This window comes from Phlebotomus argentipes, unplaced genomic scaffold (assembly GCF_947086385.1).
Source record: "Phlebotomus argentipes unplaced genomic scaffold, Phlebotomus argentipes genome assembly contig_5, whole genome shotgun sequence".
NCBI classification, from domain to species: domain Eukaryota; kingdom Metazoa; phylum Arthropoda; class Insecta; order Diptera; family Psychodidae; genus Phlebotomus; species Phlebotomus argentipes.
In genome coordinates this window covers 1,755,216-1,775,518 of record NW_026776165.1, presented here as the reverse complement: position 1 = coordinate 1,775,518, position 20,303 = coordinate 1,755,216, and the positions used below count along the sequence as shown (strand labels likewise).

General features: G+C 45.1%; 2 protein-coding genes across 2 annotated transcripts; both read left to right on the top strand.

The window, feature by feature from the left end:
• The first annotated feature begins 755 nt into the window (after positions 1 to 755).
• On the top strand, positions 756 to 9,970 carry LOC132255767 (neurofilament heavy polypeptide-like). Its single transcript, XM_059751918.1, has 5 exons — positions 756 to 923; positions 1,862 to 2,220; positions 6,895 to 7,200; positions 7,261 to 7,466; positions 7,528 to 9,970. The coding sequence occupies exons 2-5, from the start codon at positions 2,085 to 2,087 to the stop codon at positions 9,886 to 9,888; spliced, it is 3,009 nt and encodes a 1,002-aa protein (XP_059607901.1). The 5' UTR covers positions 756 to 923; positions 1,862 to 2,084; the 3' UTR covers positions 9,889 to 9,970.
• A 129-nt stretch (positions 9,971 to 10,099) lies between these two features.
• LOC132265615 (beta-1,3-glucan-binding protein-like) lies at positions 10,100 to 12,092 on the top strand. Its single transcript, XM_059766348.1, has 3 exons — positions 10,100 to 10,320; positions 10,628 to 11,192; positions 11,251 to 12,092. The coding sequence occupies exons 1-3, from the start codon at positions 10,185 to 10,187 to the stop codon at positions 12,023 to 12,025; spliced, it is 1,476 nt and encodes a 491-aa protein (XP_059622331.1). The 5' UTR covers positions 10,100 to 10,184; the 3' UTR covers positions 12,026 to 12,092.
• Positions 12,093 to 20,303: the final 8,211 nt, after the last annotated feature.

Genomic DNA, 20,303 nt, shown 5'->3' with positions numbered 1-20,303 from the left:
GAGAGTAAAATAATCAATAGAAAATCAAAATTATGAGCCAAATATTGGATATATTGAAGCACTTACTGAAACATCCACTGATCTGTACAGCACTTCTGACCATAATAAATATATGAGATCCTGGGAAATTCAGCGTTAGAGAGACCAGGAAAACATTCCTGCATAATGATTAAACTGACTTCAAAGAGCGTGACCAGATGGAAAGGTCAAGAATGCGGTGTCGACAATGAGATGGAGAGTAGACAAAACTATCATCACTTGTGCCAGTTTTCGGAGAGAAACGCGTGTGTGTTTGAAAGAGACTCGTGATGAGAAGATGTGCCCAATGTGGATGGGAAAAAACATGGTCAGAGATTCTCTTCAGACGCCTAACACTGTCGCCCCATCATTTATTCATCAGCCAGAATGATTTTCAGCTCAAGATGACGAAACTCGCGCGGCTTTTTACGGTCACAGGAAGTGGAGATTCTAATGAGATTTTTTTTCCAGCAAAGGAAATTAAGGATCACTTCTGGGTTGTATTTCGGTGGGACAATTCAGCGTGAGACTCTCTAAAGGCCTGGCGAGGTGAATTGTGTTGGCTGACTCTTTGGCACAGATCTTGCGCCATACACACTCTCGCGCGAGCCTCTCTCTCTCTCTCGGAATCTCTCACATTGGGCGAACTCACCTGGGAGTGGAGTTGCTGGTGTGTTGGTTCCACTGCGGTGAGGTTGAAGTGCTGAGAAATTCAAACACGTAGTCAACTTCTGGTACTCGATCGAGCTGCTACACTGCTGGATGTTCACTGTGAAAACGCGCAAAAGGAGGTCCACACGGAGTTGTTTTCTGGCCCACCTGGAAAAACTTGGTGAACATCGGCGCGGAAGGCGATTTGTGGGACGCGAGATCGCGAGGATCGTGCGTGGAAAGTGATTTGAAAAGTGAGTGGGGAAAAGGTGTGCGCGCGCTCTTTTCGCCCCATTCTCAGGTGCCTTTTCACTATTGGCATTCCACAATGTGACACAAACAAGTGATCATAAACGAGTTCTCATGTTGAATTTCGTTCTGCGCGCGAGGAATTGTATGAAAAGTCCATGGGTTTCTCACAAAAAAAAAAGGGAAGAAAGAATTCCAAACGACCAAGAGTGTCTGATCTCGATAAGAACTCTGACACAGAAATGATCTCCACCCAACCTGATCTCTCACGATGAGTTGTGCGCAATGAAGATGTGCAGCGAGACGATGGCGAAATTGCCCATCGCGCATTCCCTGCAATTTGCATTCCCGCCATGAGAAGTCCACTTAGAGAATTGCCTCGATTCTCTCATAAATATCGCCTTACTTTCTCTCTGATGCGTGATTGCATTCAGCATAGATTTTGTTTTCATCTTTTCACCTGCAAATCACAAGGAGATGAAACACCACGACGAATTGATCGAGACAATTGGGAGATGAAATTGAATTAATAATTGTCTGGAAATCACGCGAGAGAGCCACTATTTTTTCCACACATACCCAATTTTTACCTCTTTTCACTTGAATTCGACGGCTCATTTTTTTTCGAAAGCTCCAACCAGTCAATTAAGATGAATTGGCGATTCTAGGGCAATCTGGATGTATCTGTTTATAAATCGACATGGAATTTTATGGCTAGAGCGATGGTTATCTGCGTTGTATTACCAAGTCAAATGGCCTCGCAACGGAAAAGCGATTTGAATTTGAATACATATGCAGGGGCTGAAAATCAATCTAAACTCGTTTGCTCGGTGATTTTGGCCGAAATTCACATGATTGGGGGGATTTTGAGGCGCTGTGATGAGTTGATTTTCACACCTGAAGTCTTCATGTGAGAGTTAACGTGCCATCTTTGCCTTTTCAGGTATCTCACAGTCGATTGTTCGTCGAAATTGGAGTTCCCTGCAGACGTCGACCCTCCAGATGGGAAGGAATGTGCATGTGATGGGAAAAGTTTCACATTGAGACACTCATTCGCATCTCCCGAAATCTCGTGTGTGACTTGAGAGAAAACGGTTTCAGTGCTTTGAGTTTCATCACTTTTTAAGAATTAATCAAATTGTGTTGTGCGACAGTGGGTGGTCAGGATGGATTCCAGTGGATCTTCAACGTGCTACGGAGGCGGAGATCTGGCCAGTGCCATAATACTGACCATCATCTTTGGCGTTGTGCTGATGCTTCTTCTGCGATGGCTGTACAAGAAGTACTGGCTCAATCGACGAGGTAAGACAATCTCATTAGGCATTTCAGCGTGCAACTTCCGCCTCTTGCCATATTCTTCTAAACGGAAAAATGCGCCACGAATCCTCCGCCGATAGGCTTTAAGATGAGAATTTGCCGTTGCTCGCCACTTCTTGCATACTAAGCATTCCAACAGGCATTGTAATCTATAAGGTGTGCGCGCGCGCGGGTAAATATCCACATAAGCTTGACCCCGCGAGCGTCTTCACCCACCCACCGCGACCCATTCATTTTGTAAACATCACCGCAAACATCACGGCGTGTACATAAAAGTGCGCGTCTAACAATGCCACTTAATTACACAGAAAATTGTAGCATTAACACACGATAAAAGTGAATTCAAGCGAGAACTCAAAACTGTATTAATTACCCTTCTTTGCACACATAAGCACACATTCGCTCTAGAGAAATATGAGTTGTTGTGCGCGCACAGTGAGGAAAATTTCCTCCATTGTGTACAACATTCAGGAAAATCACAATTTTCACCGTGCGATAAGATATTATATTGCGCTATTTGCTTTTTTAATTTAGGTCTGTTTGGCGAACGCAATACCTCTCGTTGATTCTACCTCCAGAGAGAGAGAGAGAGAGAGAGAGAGAGAGAGAGGTGCTCAATATGGGAAAGTGTCACAAGAAATTTAGTAGGAAACTTGCCAGAAAGACACAGAAAAAATTTGACAAACTCGCGATGTTCACTTCCGCGATTTCTACTAAAGCAAACATTAATATTTCCTCGAAACACCATCGATTTTGGATGCGTTGTGGCAATTTATACAGAAATTTGAGAAGCGATAGGGACAGTTTTGTGTGACCTTAGAAACCGTTAGAGTTGATAGAAAGTTTAAAAAACTTTTAATAGCAAATCACGATTCTCGCGAGCGTCGAAGAAGATTTTGTGTTAGAAGGAATTGTTAAGACACTTGCAAACTTCCACAATTAATTCTGAGCATTACGATCTATTTAAGGTATGATTAAAATTGAGCTTATTCACTGGTTATCAATACAATATAGTTTTAACTTCAGCTGAAGAATGTACGTTCGGCTCAGGTGTGTGCAAATATTTTTCAACAATTTAGCGCGTTTTTGCCATCTTAAACTCCTTCCTCTAAGCACTCTTTTTCTTTGTATGTCAGTGTATTGGGAAGAACAAAAAGAAACATTCTTTATCACCGCGGCTTTACAGTTTGTATGCAAATAATACGATTTTATGCCGCTATCATCAGTGGATCACCTTGAAGAAATTCGCCTTGCCATCGAAATTTTTGTTATGGTCAATCCGACACGAGCTCAAGTTCACAGCTTGAGCTTTGGCCCAACAATGCCTCGTCTCGATCGTAAATTTTCGACAGGGATGGAAAGAATGGTGGCTCTTAATTGGAACGCTCTTGTGGGGATGCCACGGTGAAATTGATGATGTGAAAGAGCACCTTTGTTCGCCCCCTGAAGTCACTTGTGCCGCGCACATTCCGCAGAAGAAGGCTATCAGACTCTCTGGACATTCCTCTCAGCTCATGATGATTAGTTCAGGGAGTCACACTCCTATTCACTGTGCGCTTCTCTGGGCGATGTGCAGGCTGATACCACACAAAACCACGTCGGACACGATGGAGTGGAGTGGAAAAAAGCTCGACTTGCTGAATGAATTCATGTCAGCGATTTCTTTCAAGGTCAATTGCCTCACCATCTCTTTTTCACTCACTTTTTCTCACATGCTAATGACAATTTTCCAATTTATACACCTCTTTTTGTGCTTTCATCACGCTTAGCATTGAGCAAATTCATTGCCAACGGCAGGAAGAGACTCCACAACTCACAAACTCAGTTGTGTATCTGATAAGAGATGTCAGTGCAATTAGGATCAATTAGATAAAGAAGAAAATATTGTTTACAACGTGAAAATTGTATACAATGTGAAGCTAGATCATCATAGATTGTATCATAAGTGAAACACTATTGAGGATCATTAAAATAAGAGTCATGAAATCTATTTGATTCAAGACTTTCAAGGTTAAATCATAGTCCAGATTTATACTACTGTCTGCTATCAGAAGAGATATTTTTTCTTCAATTGATCTGTCTTTAGAAGTGAAGATGTGTGCGTGTCTTTTCGTAGTGAGATTTCAAGTTTTAAGCTCTGTCTGCAAAATCCCAAGCTATAAGTTCCTTTTGGTTTTGTTCTGTAGCTCAAATTCATCGATTCTAGGCCCTTCTTGCGTCACTCGAAACTGTGTCACAAGACGCAGATTAGGTCGTTTTAATACCAGAAATACCATCAAGATTCCCTTATTTGCTCTCAACTCGCTCTCATCTCGGGAACACACCTTTAGTGACGCTTTTCACTCACATCATATTGATTCTTTTTTGTTCCTCATTCCTCTCCCATTAGCTTTTTTTCTGTTCCTATTTTCTCAATTCCATCTCTGTGACTCTCGCGATGCAGACGCAGAGGAGGTGGAGATAGGAGTTGGAAAAACACACAAAAAACTCCACCACTGACATCGAAAGATTATGTTTCAGCCAACAAATAACTTCCATTTTCTCCGTGCGCGAATGTTGGACAAATATTGAAAAATAAGGTGTCAACAAGGTGGAAGAATTTCACAGAAATAATTATATTTTCCACCATTGAGATTCAAAAAAAAAAAAATTGTGAATGACTGTGGCTTTTTCAGTTGGCACAGGTTGGAAAAATGTCATTTTTTCGCAATGCTAAAGGTACACCTAAAAAAGATCACCTGGATGTGAAAATGGGATGATCGAGTTTTTACAATTCATCTAATGCTGGCGAGGAGATCATTTTCTTCCTATTTTGGAAACCAGCACAGTAAAAAAGAAATAACATCGACACGCAAGAGAGAGAGAGAGAAAAATGAAGAGAGGTGAAGAAAAAGTCTCTCGAGACGATTTAAATGAAAATAATTTGAAACGAGTTCTCGATCATTTTTATGAGAGAGTCTTCAGGCCACGGGATGCCTGTATGTGCACCTTAATGGCCATACGCTGATGGTATATAGTCGGTGAAATAAGACACGAATACATGAGATATTCAGCATCATTGAGTGGAGGCACATCGCCAAAGTAAGATGATCGGACTCCAGCAAAACCAGCAACATGCCATCAGAAATTGTGCCATACAAATAGTGGACTTTTTCACTCAGCAGGTTGTATCGCTGCTTGTCAAAGTGTTGGGGTCATGAATTTTGCGTGATCGGCACACATTTCTTCCGTGGGGAACTTTGGGGGTGATCCTCATGACTAATCATTGTGAAATCTCCGCCATATGGCAACAGGTGATCAATAAAAAATGTTTTACGGTGCAATTTTTAGGTGAGAAATCGCATTTTTAACACCCAGAGAGTCGGAGTGATAAATTTTCAAATGAAATTTCTCCTTGTCAGCAGCTCTACAATCAAACTTAAAAACTGTGCTGAGCGAGAAGCTCACTATAAAGCCACTAATTATTAAATGAAGCAATTAAGAATTTACAATCGCCAGCGATTGCGGGTGATCAACATCGTGCCCAAGGTTGAGAACCGCAGTGTTCGAATGTGTGCGCGATTTTGAATTACTGCGCCCAATAATTCAAGTCACAGCGCTGGAATTTCTGCATTTGTCCAAAATCCACCAATGGATCGCGATGTGAAATTGCATTTGATTGCATCAAATTGATCGTGCGATAATCGAAGTGGAATGCAAAGATCTGCACGGCCAGTGTGACACTTGCTGTGAGTCTTTCACATGCCATCATCAGTCCCAGACTCCGTCGAGCAAGTCAAATTGGAGCCCGCGGGCGATCTGCAACGGGAAATCACTGGGCGGCCACTGAGGATCAGTGTCACAAAAGAGGGGCAAGATCAGTCGCTATACGAAAAATCATGCCTTTTCCCACTGGAAGTGCGCGCGCGCGCGCGCGATCTTGTGATGGTTCTGAGACGATCGTGGCATTTGATCAAACGAAAAATCGATCACACGATTTTTCAATGACACAATTACAAAAGCGAGAAATTTCACTTTAAACAAATATCAGCAAATATATTTGTCTTGTCTGTTTCTTAAGCACCCAAAATGAAAAAGAAGAAAAAAAACCGTTAGATTTCTTTCTTTCTCAAAGAGACAGACAGCAAAAAACTAGATTGAATATTAAATAGTACTTTTACTGATCGCATCTCTTTGATATTCCTGATAATTTGTCAATAAATCGCACACCTCTCTATTCAAAAAGCAAAATTGTGACAAACTCATTTTAATAGTTTCTTAAATACTTCTCCGCAACACTTCAAGATCTCAGGCAAAGTGTGCGGTGTTTCTCACGGCGAAGAAAGTGGCGATCTTTCAGGCCACGACGCACATGGGCTATAAATTATATTTTTAATTAAATTACCTCCCGCAATGTTTCACTAAACATTTTTAATTTGTTGCAATTTGTTGTAACATTGCGATAGACTTGGAATTTAAATCATTATACAAAACCTTCAATTAGGTAATTAAAGTCTGCACAATGTACTTTATGTTGTTTTAAGAGCGTGTAACTTTCTCTGATTGGCTGGCAGGAAGAACATTTTCATCATTACAGTCTCTCTAGCTTGTAATCTACATGTGCACCATTGTTAAGTTGTGTACGAAGCACTTCTCTAATTCTTCCAATTTCTGCCGCAGGCACTCATCTGGTGCAGGAGGACGTGGAGACTGGGAAGTCAGCTGAGTACGCCTTTGACAATCCGGCTTTCAAGAGCGAACAGAAGGGCGGCACGAGCGGAGGCGCTCTGGACACCAAGTGGACGTCCAAGGAGAACGGAAAAGCCGTGGACGACAGCCCAGCAACCCCGATCCCGACGAGGAACGTCTCACTGCGAGGATCAGACTTCACGGGGTTGGGAATTGAGTTGACCGGAAGCCTGAAGGAGGGCATCTTTGTGAGGAAGATCGCATCTCAAGGACCAGCGGCCGGAATCGTGAACATCGGTGAGTAAAAGAGCAGCTCAAGTTAAGTTCTTGCATCTTAATTTCAACGATTCTTCTCAGGTGATCGCATCACCAGCATCACTATTGATTTCCGACACATTGTCCTGGAGGACGCAGCCGCAATCCTCAGCTATGCATCGCCATACAACGTGCGACTGGACTTGGCGGAAGGGAAGCCGGCCGCGGTCACGCCTAGTCCCAAGCCCGGACACGCATCCATGACGCAACCAATGGGCGGAACAACCAGTCAATCGGCTTCCAGCACGGTACATTTTCACCCTTTTCACACACAATTCTTTAGCATCTAAAGAGCCATTATTGTTACAGCCCGATCAGAGCGCAAAGAAGACTCTCTTCCCCGAAGAAGTGGACTCCAAGTCTTCTCCTGTGCAGATTGTGCAGCGAGAGAATGAGAAGAAGTCCCCCTTCACGCAGCAAGTCAAGGGATTAATTGAGGAGAAGCTGCAAACCAGAAATGAACCGGCAAAGCCACGTGACGAACCGGACAAAGAGGCGCCAGCTTCACCAGGAGATAAGAGCAAAGGTCTCAAGTTCGGCATTCGTGTTCTTCCGCCCAATGTCAATGAGAAGATCTTCGGCAAGAGTCCGACAAAAGTGCAGGCGGACAATGAGAATAATGCCAATCTGGAGAAGAATGACACGGATAACGTGAAGAACCAGGAAATGCCGCCCGTGGCGCAGAAGCGAAAGGAGAAGAAGGCACAGGAGACGCCAGAGGAGACCTTCCAGCGAAGCGATCCCGTGAACTCCAGCGGTATCAAGAGAGACGCCGCGGGGATTCCGCAAGAAGTGCCTGATCACATGATGCAGGCCGCGATGTCGGCCAAGGAGAACCGGAAGAGTGTGGTGCAGGACAGTGGGAAGAAGGGCAAGGGCAAAGCTCCATCTCCGCCTCCAAATGAGACGGAGTCTGAGAAGGATGCTCTCAACTTCACGGACAATTTCGTGAAGGAGAATCGACCAAGTGCCAATTCAACACCCAAGAGTGAGAGGAAGAAGAGTCCCAGCGACACGGAGAGTCAGATAGCCGATCGGGCCGGGGACTCAGATGGCGAGGAGGAGTCCTCGTCGCACATAGAGTTGTCTGCGAATCATATCACAGTGCACCAGATGAGCGACGAAGAGGAGGGCAGAAGGACGGCGAGCTTGGGGGATTTGTCGAAGATCGAGACGACCAAGAGTCCGACGAGTGGCAGATCCAATACAGCCACTCTCGAGCGCGCACAGAGTCTGGAGATTACAGAGCAGCCCGGCGCGGTGGTGACGCCGAAGAAGAGAAAGGCGCCGGCTGTGGATGTGGACATTTTCATTGAGAAGGAGCCCAGGCTGAGCCTGGACATGGGCGGTGGAATGGAGGCGCTCAGAGGGCGACTCAAGAGTGCCAATGAGTGGGGAAATCTCGAAGATGCCATTTACTCCATCAAGGATCACGCAGATGAGGAGCACAGCTCAGACACTGAGTCTCTCAATCGCAGTGATGAGGAACAGAAAGTCGACGCCACGTCCAACAGTCTGATGAAGGAGATCATGGCAGTGGCGGATAAGTTTGACGCTGAAGCCAGGAAGGCAGTGGAGAGTGAGCTGCCCAAGAAGACCATGGATCAGTTGCTGAAGGAGAAGCTGGAGGAGGCTCAGGCCGCTCTGAATGACGACACAGATTTGGTGCCTGTGGTGAAGCCCGCCATTCCCAAGCGAAGCAGTCTGGATACAACTGTGAGGAATGGGAATGTTAAGGACACTGCCAAGGAGGACAATGTCACGTACACGCCCATCAATGTCGCGGACTCCTTCGGAACGAACGTGCCTGACGACGTAAAGGTGTCTCGGTATCCCTTTGGGAGTCTCGAGCGCCCCAAATCGGACGTGCTGAAGAAATTGATGGCGCAGAAGATCCAATTGGAGGAGCGAGATACGCCAGTCAATCGCACAACAATGACAATTCTGCCGGACGAGCAGCTGATCGACGAGCCGCAGCCCATCAGTCTCACTCTGATTGGCGGTGGAATTGAGTCCGACAAGACGGAGAGCAGCCAGATATCGCCGGTGTACTCGAGTGACAACATGGGCGTGAACAGCATCAGCATCTCCTCCATGGAGATCCCCGTTCAAGTCGAGACGACATCCCTGAGCCGAATAGTGCCCGACGCGGACAACGTCGTGACCATCACGACCGACGTGAGTCAGCCTTCGTCCATCATCATGATCGACGACGAGTGTCTAGACTTCACGCTGCAAACGCCACCGCCCGAGAGGACGCCATCCCCAGTGCCACAGGAAGAGCCCGAGACCTTCGTCACGGAGATTCGCGTGCAGACGCCCGACAAGAATCACACGCAAATCAAGCTCACGGACGAGCAGGACAACTTCCCGCGCAACAGTGAGATCAAGTTCACGACCTCGACGTACGAGTCGCCTGGCAAGGTGGCGGAGAAGCGCCTGAGCCAGATCGAGCAGCTGCGGTCCAACTTCGAGAAGTCGCAGCAGCAGTCGGAGATTCCCGTGCCAGTACGCAAGAGCTCCATTCCCACGCTGAAGCTCAGCCCCTCCAAGATACCCGTGTTCAACTCCAAGGGCCAGGACCAGGCGCCGCAGCAGCGCCCCGCCAACAAAGTGTCCGTGAGCGTGACGTCCATCAAGAACTCCGCCAGACACCCCAGCGGAAAGTAGGTCCTGCCGAATTGCTCTGTTTAACTCACTTTCTGCGCATGTACATATAAATAAAGACGATCATGGTAAAATATTATTTGAAAGAGAAGCGCGCGTTTTTTAAATTTACTCTCGGAAAAGCTCCGCGGAGCTTCGAAAGCTCGCCCCATTCACTACAAAACCGGCTTCGCGAGCTTGACCAGCAGTTGCGATTCCGCTGCGCGATCAGTGTTCAACTGGAGCTCGTGGAATTGAGTGTCGTGACTCGAGATAGAGACAATAGATACGGAGTGAGATCACTTGAGGGGCCAAGAAAAATGCCTCTGTCGGACGTACTGTCTGTTTTCCTCATCGCTACCATTGCTTCCTGCATCAGTTTGGGTTCTGCCTATCGAATACCACCACCCACGATCGTGGTGCATCAGCCATCAGGACTGAAAGTGTCCATTCCAGGTGAGGCGAATCGCGGGGATTTTGAGTGATTCCCAGAAACCCGTTTTTTTATCTTCGATTCCGCTAAATGTGATCGTTTTGCGCGATCTCACGAGACGATGTGTTAGTGCAGCCCAAGGAAAAACAGAGCGCAAGAGTGTATAGTTATCATGTGTTGAGACAGAGGTCAAGACATGTGAATCTCTCAAGCGCGCGCTGCCTTTCGGTGAATGTAATGCTGGAAAAATGCGCGATCTTCCCCAATTCTGGCGATCATTGATCTCCATGCAGTTTCTCACGCGATTTCATGATCTTAATATTTCGGCAGATGAGAATGGGATTATTCTCTTCGCCTTTCACGGCAAAGTGAATGAGCGCTTGGAGCAGAATGAGGTGGGAACGCTGTATGATGACATCCAGAAGGCGCAGGACGGGCGCTGGACCTATCAGAATAACTCTGTGGCCCTCAAGAAGGGCGACAAGCTGCATTACTGGTTGTACGTGCAGAACGAGAAGCTGGCCTATCGCCTCGAGGACCAAGTCTTCGAGGTGATGGAATTCAACACGCCAACCGTGATTCAGATTCCCGAACCCGTGATCATTCACGAGAGGCCGCAGTGTGAATTCTCCAGAACATACGTGAATGGTGATCACGTGTGCAAGAGTACTCTGGTGTTTGAGGAGAATTTTGACACGCTCAACGGCAGTATTTGGACACGCGAAGTCAAATTCCCCAAAGACACTGAAGACGCTGAGTTCTGTTCGTACCAAGATCGCCCTGAGAATTCCTACATTCGCGATGGGAAGCTCTTCATCGTGCCGTCGTTGCAAGAAGAGGTGCCAGGATTCAACGAATCCTTCATTCGCAGAGGAAAGTTGGACTTTGGAAAGAGGTAATACTGACCATGATTAATGAAAAAAAAAGATTACTAATCACATTCTCTCTTCAAGATGCACTCCTTCCACGATCCTCAACAACCCAATTGAGTGCGAAAGACAAGCGGGAGTGACTCAAGTCGTCTCTCCAGTTGTCTCTGCTCAGCTCACCACGAAGAACTCCTTCAAGTTTAAGTACGGAAAGGTGGTTATACGCGCTAAACTACCCACCGGCGACTGGCTCTTTCCTGAGATGTTCCTCAAGAGCTCTCAGAACGTCTTCGGGGACGATAATCTCGTGAACGGACTCATGCGGGTGGCGTTTATTCACAGCAACAAGCAGTTGCAGACAGAGCAGGGCGCGGAGACGGACGGTCTGTACCTCAGAGGACAACTGGTGCTGGACCGCAGCGAGGCGAATCGAGAGAAGTGGATGAAGGTGGAGATTGGCCAGCAACACTGGGGCGCTGACTTTCACGAGTACAGCCTCACGTGGACGGACGAGATGATCTCAATGGCGGTGGACGGGAAGCCGTACGCGCACTTCCGCGACAAGTTCTGTGATAAGGATCATCCCTGCAATATCGAGCACGCCAGTCTCTGGGAGTCGGGCTCGAAGCTGGCGCCCTTCGACCAGGAAGTTTACCTGGTGCTGGGCGTGGGCGTGGGTGGTCTCAGTGACTTCCCGGAGAACTGCCGCACTGGCCCCGATCGCCATCCGAAGCCCTGGCGCAACACCGATCCCAGGGCGGAGAAGAACTTCTACAACGACAAGAAGAGCTGGTATCCCACGTGGCAGGGCGAGGAGGCGGGTCTCCAGGTGGACTGGGTGAAGATTTACTCCCTGTGAATGTGCCATGCCTTATCTCTAGCGACTGTAAGTTGTCGTGCGACAATAAAAATGATTAACAAATGTACATCACGCTTATTTGAAAAGTTTCCGCTCACCGTCGAGCATAAGCTTTATGGGCAAATGTTTGAAGGGGTTTTCTATTCAAGAATGCAGTGTATCTTGACTTGTTTCTGCTTGTTTTAAGTGAAATGAATGAATGAATATTAAACTGCCTAAATATTAAAATCGTCAATCCATTATAATCATTTGAAGTTTTAATCCAAATACTTGACACAATTTTCTACACTTTACACAGACACAGTGACTTTCCCTAAAGATCAGGTGAGGGTTAAGCCACTGTTCTTTACTCATTCGCTTTCAGCGCCCCCTTGCGCGCGATAGCGCTCTCCAGTGATGCTTGGCTGCTGTTTATGTGCCACTTCCGCCCATTTCTCATCTCTTTTCCCACATGCTTCACGACATCGCGGCCCATATTGCGGATGATGACGGTCCAGAACAGTTGCACAAGAGCCGCTGAGAAAGTGATGACCCTCGCGTGTCTTCCTTATTTCCCACCCAATTTCTCGACTCATCGCGCGCGCCCTGGTAAATTGGGCACTTTTTGGCGCACCGCGAAGGAGAAAACACAGCGCCCGAGGGTCTGGCGTGAGCTCAAAATATGCACAAAATCAATTGAACAAGAGGGAGTTAACGAAAAACGACGTGTTGTGCAAGAAGCATGAAGATGGGATTAGTGGCAAGACATGCTGAAGAGGTCCACAATAGACTTTTGTAGCGGCGAAGGCAAAGCTCATTAGGAGCGAAGTTTGCATTTGGCGGATTTTCCAAGAGCCATGCTCGAGTCTCTGGCATTCCTGGCCATCACCTCCAGTGGCAGCCCAACACTTTTGCTTCCGCACCTCGGCGCGGGCAAATGCAATTTGCTGGCACAGCTGCAGAATGAGTGTGCACGCAATCCCAAGAGACTGGTTATTACATTCGCCGAGGATTGATTGCTCAAGACAATCTGCGTTGCGTTGGAGCCAAATCTCTGCTCTCATTTGCCTTTCTTCGCCAGGCCCGCGGTATTTCTGCCCCACGGGAGGATTCCTGACCTCGCGCGCTGGGCGTCCAAATGGGATTTTCCCGCATCCACTGACTTTGGCCACATCACCATCTTTGCTCACTGCTGCAGAGGCAAAATTTTGCATTTTCACGCAAATTGCCAGCTGTTGAAGCAATTTTCCACCATCACAACTTCCCCATGTGGAAAACTCTCCTTGACAGTTGGTCATAACGTCACGAGTTTGCCGATGCAGCAAATGGAATGCAGCTGAACGCCTCTGGGATTGGTTTTCGGATGGAATTCTGCGGCCACATAACGGTGGCCCACGTGCACTTTGCATTATGCTGGAAAGTATAGGAAGCAACGCAGCTCGGGATGTCGCGAGACGACCCCCTGTGTGCCCAGGAGGAAGTGACCAGAAGCGGAGACTTGCCCGTTATTCCGAGCGCGATTTAATAGCAATAAATTTATTGTGGCCGCTCAGCAGCGCCAACATCGGCGTAAACAATGAGTCGTGCGCGGCAAAGGAGGTTCAAAAATTTGTCTTCAACTCCATGTGTTTGCTTTGCACCGTGGAGAACATTGAGCATTTGATGCTGCACTTGAAGGCAATTTGGCGCGAGAACTCGTGCAGCATTTCTTCTCCACCTCTCTATATACTCTTTCCATTTGGTTGCTTTTTTATTGTGCGAAATTAGCCGTTATTGTGTTGAATATTTGCAAGACAAAAAGAACAAAATCCAAAAATACACGATAAAAGTAATATCTGTGTTGAAAGTCAAAAGAATGACATTGTCTTAAGACATTGTGACGAATTGTCTGAGATGACGCGATGTTCTTGGCCTCTAAAAAGGATTTTAGTGTTCTTATAAATTGATATCTCTCAATTAGAACATGATAATTTTCACCCAATTTGAAGAATCCCGTTCTAAATGTCTTGTGAGAACATGTTCTTCAGCGTGTTATTATTCAATTAACGGAAGCTTACAAAATTTTTCCCATCACGCCAATGATTACACATCTTCTGATGGGGAGAAGTGTGGGCGCGTGAGTCACTCAAGGTACAATCTTCCAGAATTCCATTGAAATTATCCGATATAGAATTGGTTTTATGGCCGAGGCAAAAAAGCCACCATAAAATCATCAAGACTCGCTTGTTCCATCAATGGCTGACAGTGAAATGCTGCACCATAAATTATCGAGTGTGGCTCACAAATATTTCGTGGAGCAGCAAATACTTCCTCATCGTCAATTGACCATTAGAACACTTCTGGAGATAGACTCCAATGCAAAACACCGCGCGCGCGCGCGCCCTTTCCAGACGCTCTCCGTGCCATTCTGCCGCTCACCTCGATCCTCCTGACCACACATTCCACTCCGTGAGGCGACTCTATTGGATTGAATAATTGCGTTCTCGAACGTGTGCGCCTCTTCTGCCCGTTCTCGCGGCCTCGGCACAACGGCATCGCCGGCGAAAAGGCGGCAGAAGGAAGAGACGGGAGATGAGTTGTGTATACGCCAAAAGAAGCAACACCGAGAGGCATCTTGTACGTACATGATAATTGTACAAGAGTCAACGACACCGGTGAAAAGTGCTCATTGCCAGGCTGAAGAAGGGAATTCTGCGCCGTGCCATGAACTTGGCTAGCCGAGCGCCGCGAGCCAAAAACACGCTCGTCGATCGATTGGTTCTACTTTGTTGAAAAATCGCGTAATTGTCCGCGATCTCGCGTTCTGGCCAAGGCGCATATTCATCATCAAGTACATCACGCGTGGCACACGAACATCTCCGCAGCATCGATTGGAATCGCGACCTTTTGTCTGTCGCTCCGGCGGCCGCACAATAAATTAGTGCGCGGCGAGTGAGAGCACTTTCCCGCAATTCCGGAATCGAAAGTGAAAAAATTCACAAAGTGGAAAGATTCAATTGCTCAGATAAGTTCTGCATTTGGCTCAATTTGCAAACAATCGGCTCTCACTCGCTCAGCACTTGCGGTGGAATCCAAGTAATTGTCCACGCAGCGAAGACAGCGCTCGACTGCTTAAGACACACACACTCGCGCAAGTTCAATGATCCTAAAGCGGAGATGATGACTCCAGAAGGAAGGATTCAAGGTGATTTCAAGCGAATCCTGTGGCGTACTTTTCGTCATTTTCCCCAATGACGAGAGGCGGAAAATATGTTCTCTCACAATCACTTGTGAATGTCTCAGAGTTGTGATAATTGACTGACTCATGTTGATTGACGAAGAAAATCAGAAATCGCTGTCACGAGACTTCCACGGCAAGATTGAGCGGACCTCCGTGACAAAGGCGTATTTTGTCAGGCTCGATTCTTCGCTAAAAATCGATGGCGAAACAAGAAGAGCGACAAATTAATAGATCGCCTGTGTTGGCGATCGATTTCTGATCGACAGGTGTCGCTCTCATTGGGCATCTCAGCCATGGAATGGAAGGAATGCGCAATGAGCTCCCTTCAATCTTCATTCTGATACACAATGCGTGGTTTTTCCCATGGCGGCACCAACAGAAGAGACAGTCAAATTTATCGATGACACAGTCTTGACCTTTGCCTCTGAGGCATGCATAAATTGTCACCCCAAATTAGTGGACGAATTTGAATGATGAGGAAAAAAAATCAACCATTTATCAATGATGGGAATGTTGAACACAGAAACCAAGTGAGTGAATATACAGCAAAATGGGTAATAAATCAGCGAGAAAACTACTTTGGGTATCAAAACAGGCAATATCGGTGGCAAAAGAGACTGGCGGAGAAAAATTATGCTGAAAGCTTGCACAATCATTGAAATGAATGTGCTTTCATTGCACAATGATGCCTGAATTAACGTATAAAATATTTTTTACACATCTTCGTCAACACGTTTGACGAGTGACAGACAATGGACTTGGCGAGGAGATGCGATTAAATATTTATTGAGACCCATTCACTGCTGTCCGAATTCGCATTGTAGATCTCTATGACCACACATTTCTGCCGAGTGACTCTGTTTTCCTATCTTATCGCCAATTAGAGACTTCGAAAATCAATCATAAAGGCGCACAGCAATCAATATTCAGCTTGACATTGCTCGAATTCCTTTTCTTTCTTGGCTTTTATCGCACTTGAGCCATAAAAAGAAGGCCTAGAAGAGTGTTAAGAGCTTTTCAGTATGCTTGAATAGGATTCTATGCAATTCTCAAGTCTTATCAGCACTCACAATTGGCATCTATAAGATCGATAATGTTGTTTGCCAGAGTATAAACTTCCCTGTAAATTAATAAATCAAAGATCAACAAATTGAAATATAACCGCTCTTTTTTCTTGCACACCGCGATCTTGAAACTCCCAGCCCGATGAGTGTCAATGTTTTATGAGTCAACTAGGGTGAGAATGACAATGAGCAAAGTAAATATTTAAAAAATAAAGCAAATGACTAAATCCCATTAATGTCTCCCTGATAAGAATTTCACGCAAGCAATTTCTAAAATAAATTCCTTCACGGCGGTCCATCATCATGAGTTCACAGCGGGGTTAATCTCGATCCATTTGAACCTCATCAAGGAGAGTTGAGAAGAGTCGCGACCAGAGATTAATTGGGTGATTTGCGCCGCAAGAAAATCAGAGCAAGAATTTGAAAGGCGAAAGAAATGTTCTCAGAATCAGATTGAGATGCCTTTTGTTCTTCCAACGTGAGGCAATTTTCTCAAGCACAAAGTTGTATCTCTTCTCGACCGCACTCAACAATCTCTCGTAAACTTGATACACTTCCCAATCAGCATTTCCACGGAAGACATTCCAACGGATGTCTGGCTATGAATCTGCTGTCCAGTGCAATTTTGTGTACCTTTATTATTCCGTTTGCCTTTTTTTACAAACCGTCGCTCAGATTAAGCTCATATTTCTCTCAGAGAATCGAACACACTTCGTCTTTTTTCACAGGGGGAGGATAATATGCCTTAAATTTGTACACCACTTTCGAGATACTTTCGGCACATGAAATTTTCTGACTGTTTGCACACAAATTCTTTTTCTCTGTTTCTCTTAAAAAGAAGTAAAGAAGGTAAAAAATTCCATAAACTTTGTGCGATAAATGATAAATCTTACGAATTGCACAGGAAATGTCCACGACTTTTTTAAGGATCATCAACAATAACAATCGATTTTTGTCTTAAAACAATTAGCACAAGACGTTGTGAGTGTTTTATGCTGTCGTTCGGATAAGATTGAGTACTTTTTAGCTGCTGATACGCAATATCCGGATGTAGAAGCGAATATTTTCAGATTTTTAAGCTATATCGACTTCTTTAACTGACTTTCTTCGCTCCCAGCAACATTGTAGAGCCCAATATCGCCGCGTGTTTGCATATTAATCCATATTACAATGTTCTCAGAGCTCACAATGTGTTAGATTGTGCTTTTTTGTGCCCTTCGTGTGCACACATTTCTCCGCCAATGGGACAAACACTGGGCAAAGTGCTGCATTTGCATTTCCAGAGTCACACAGAGCTCGGCATGAAGATGTTTGCTTGGTGATGGGAAATCCAGAGCAATTTTAACCGTGTTACATTTTTCCCAACAAATCAGTTTGTGTTGTGACCGCATCGTGGCAATTAGCAACTCGTCATTGAATTCATTATCGAGCGCTCTTCTTGCGCGGATCTTTTGTGTGCTAATTCAATTTATAAATCCATCTGTGAACTCTTAGACATCTGCATTGAACTCTTATAACTTGGCGCACGCTTTTTTCCTCGATTAAGAGTTAATCTTTTTTTTTCTTCCCTTCCCAAATTGCATAAGTGGCGCGTTTTTGCACCTCACCACAAACAATATGGCGAGAGTTATTGCTCAAGATTTATCAGGGCGCGAGAGTGTGGCTGAAAAAAAAAGAGACAAATAAAATTATCTTATGGCCCACAAGTTGGGAGATTTTTGCCGCGCAGTGCAGTTTGCCGCTGAAAAAAAGTGACTTTTATTATTTCAAACATTCGCTGGAGTGACTTAAACCTTGTTGCAAAAGGCAAAAACACTGTTGGCGCGCGCGCGAGAGGAAAAAAATTTCTCCGCTTCGGCGTCCAAATACATTATTAAATATTATTACGAGGCGATTATTTTGTGTGAAATCACCTTCCTCTTCCCCACTGAGATCAATTGTGAGGTGAGTTGAGGTGAAATGGTGGTAGATTAAGATGAGGATTTGAGCGAGTGTTGAAGTGCTGAAATCATCCATCTTCAATCCGCGTCGCGTGCAACTCAAACTTCCATTCAGCGAAGATAATAGTTTTGTGATAGTTTAGCGATTACGGTACACAAAATTCAATCAAATGCGCCCGTGAAAGAATTAACTGTGTGCGTGTGTACTTTTTCCCTCGACGCATTGTTCCATCATCACGATGGATTTTCCTCCCGAAGAATTTTCCAGCCCAGCTGCGCGCGCTCTTGTTCATTTGCCAATGCATCGTCAATGCGCGCAAACAATTATTAAATTGTACATCTTTTTTTCTCTCTCTCTCTCTCTCTCTCACTCAATTGGCTTGCATTGTTGCACCGTCTGACCCAATTCCATTCCATTCTCATCGATATGATTATTGTGCTATTCATGCATATCTTATGCGCTGGCATAATGTGGGCAATTTTGCCATAAGATCTCATTTCTCTCCATCTCATAATCATGCAGATTTTCTCACTGGTCGGCCTCTTGACTCTCTTCCAGGACGCGCAACACATCTTCCGGGGCGAACAAGGAATCAATGGCCAGAGACATGAGAACGCGCCGCTACTTTACAATCACGTGGTCGTGAGCACTTCACATTTCCCAGTGAGATTCCATGTGATGTGACGTAGTGGTATGCTTCTGTGTCCAATCGCATTGATTTATCGCTGCAATTAGGCGCACTACATGCACAATCAATCACACCTGCGACACATTTCTGCAGATGCCTCGAATTGCCATCGTCGCAGGAGGCTTACATCCCGCTCGCCGGCGTGCCGAATTCACAGGAATTTCCACCATTTTCACACTCCTTCGCTTTCACCTGTTTCAGCGACTATCTCAAGCTAATTTTAAAAGAAATGCATTTAGCACGTTTGCCATCTAATGTTTAAGACACGAAAGTTTCCTCTTGAAGCTTATGAAATTGGATTAAAATATGAGCGAAGTGAAATTATGCAGTAATGGCCATTCAAATTGACGTTTTACGCCGACAAATTGTGATCTGTGAACAAATTGCTTTAAACATACTAAGTTTTCGAAGAGGGCGGGAAAATTCTGCTGCCTTAAAGCTTTATTAAACTCATATTAAGACATCAGAAATTTTTCAGAAGGCATATATTTCTCTTGATCCTTTCTCAGAAACCACAAGATAAGTAAGGCATTGTGTCTTGCCTTGAGCTCTTGATTGTCTTACAAAATCACAACAAAGTTGAACTTAAATATAAATCAATATTCATTTAATCGAATACCACTTTAGCTTCCTTAATGAAACACTGTAAATGCGAATAAAAGCAGAGAAAATCATATTATTTTTCTAAATTCCTTTCTTATACTTCAAGATAAATCCTTCAAGACACGTTCATCCTACACATTTTCAACATTATGTCTCATTTCTTCACATCTTAAACAACTCAGAATGACTTACGATATAAATTTTATAAACTGAAACAAATAATGGAGTTCATTTTGTGTACATTTTGAATAAATTTAGCTACTTTTTCTCACAAGCAAAACACCCGTGTGACGAGAATATGTAATCAATTAGATTTTCTCAAGGTTTCCACGAAATGTCGCTGATCAATCGCAAATTCCACGGAAAGATTTCTCTACATGTGCAGCGTGTGATGCAAAGACAGCGCGCGGTCGGTGATATTTTGAGTAAACAAGATGAGAGGAATCCAATGAATTTCCGCGGAAAAGTGAGAGTGCCGGCGAATCATTCCAATTCGCGATGCCCTCAATATTGGCGGAAATATTCATTGATGTCACTTTAAGCAATTCCGACGCGGAAAATTCAATCCGCCGCACTTCATGTCATCTGCACTAAATTGAGAATGATAGTTGAGCTCTTGGGCACTCCTTTCAATCACCATCAGATTCACAGTTAGGGAAAAAAGCATCGACAATTTGCTGTGTTTCTTGAGGAGATTTTGTCGGATAAGACAACAGATGCGCCGCAGTGTAACAATGGATTTGCCACTCATTGGAGATGAATTAAGAGATGGTGTGTTGGAAA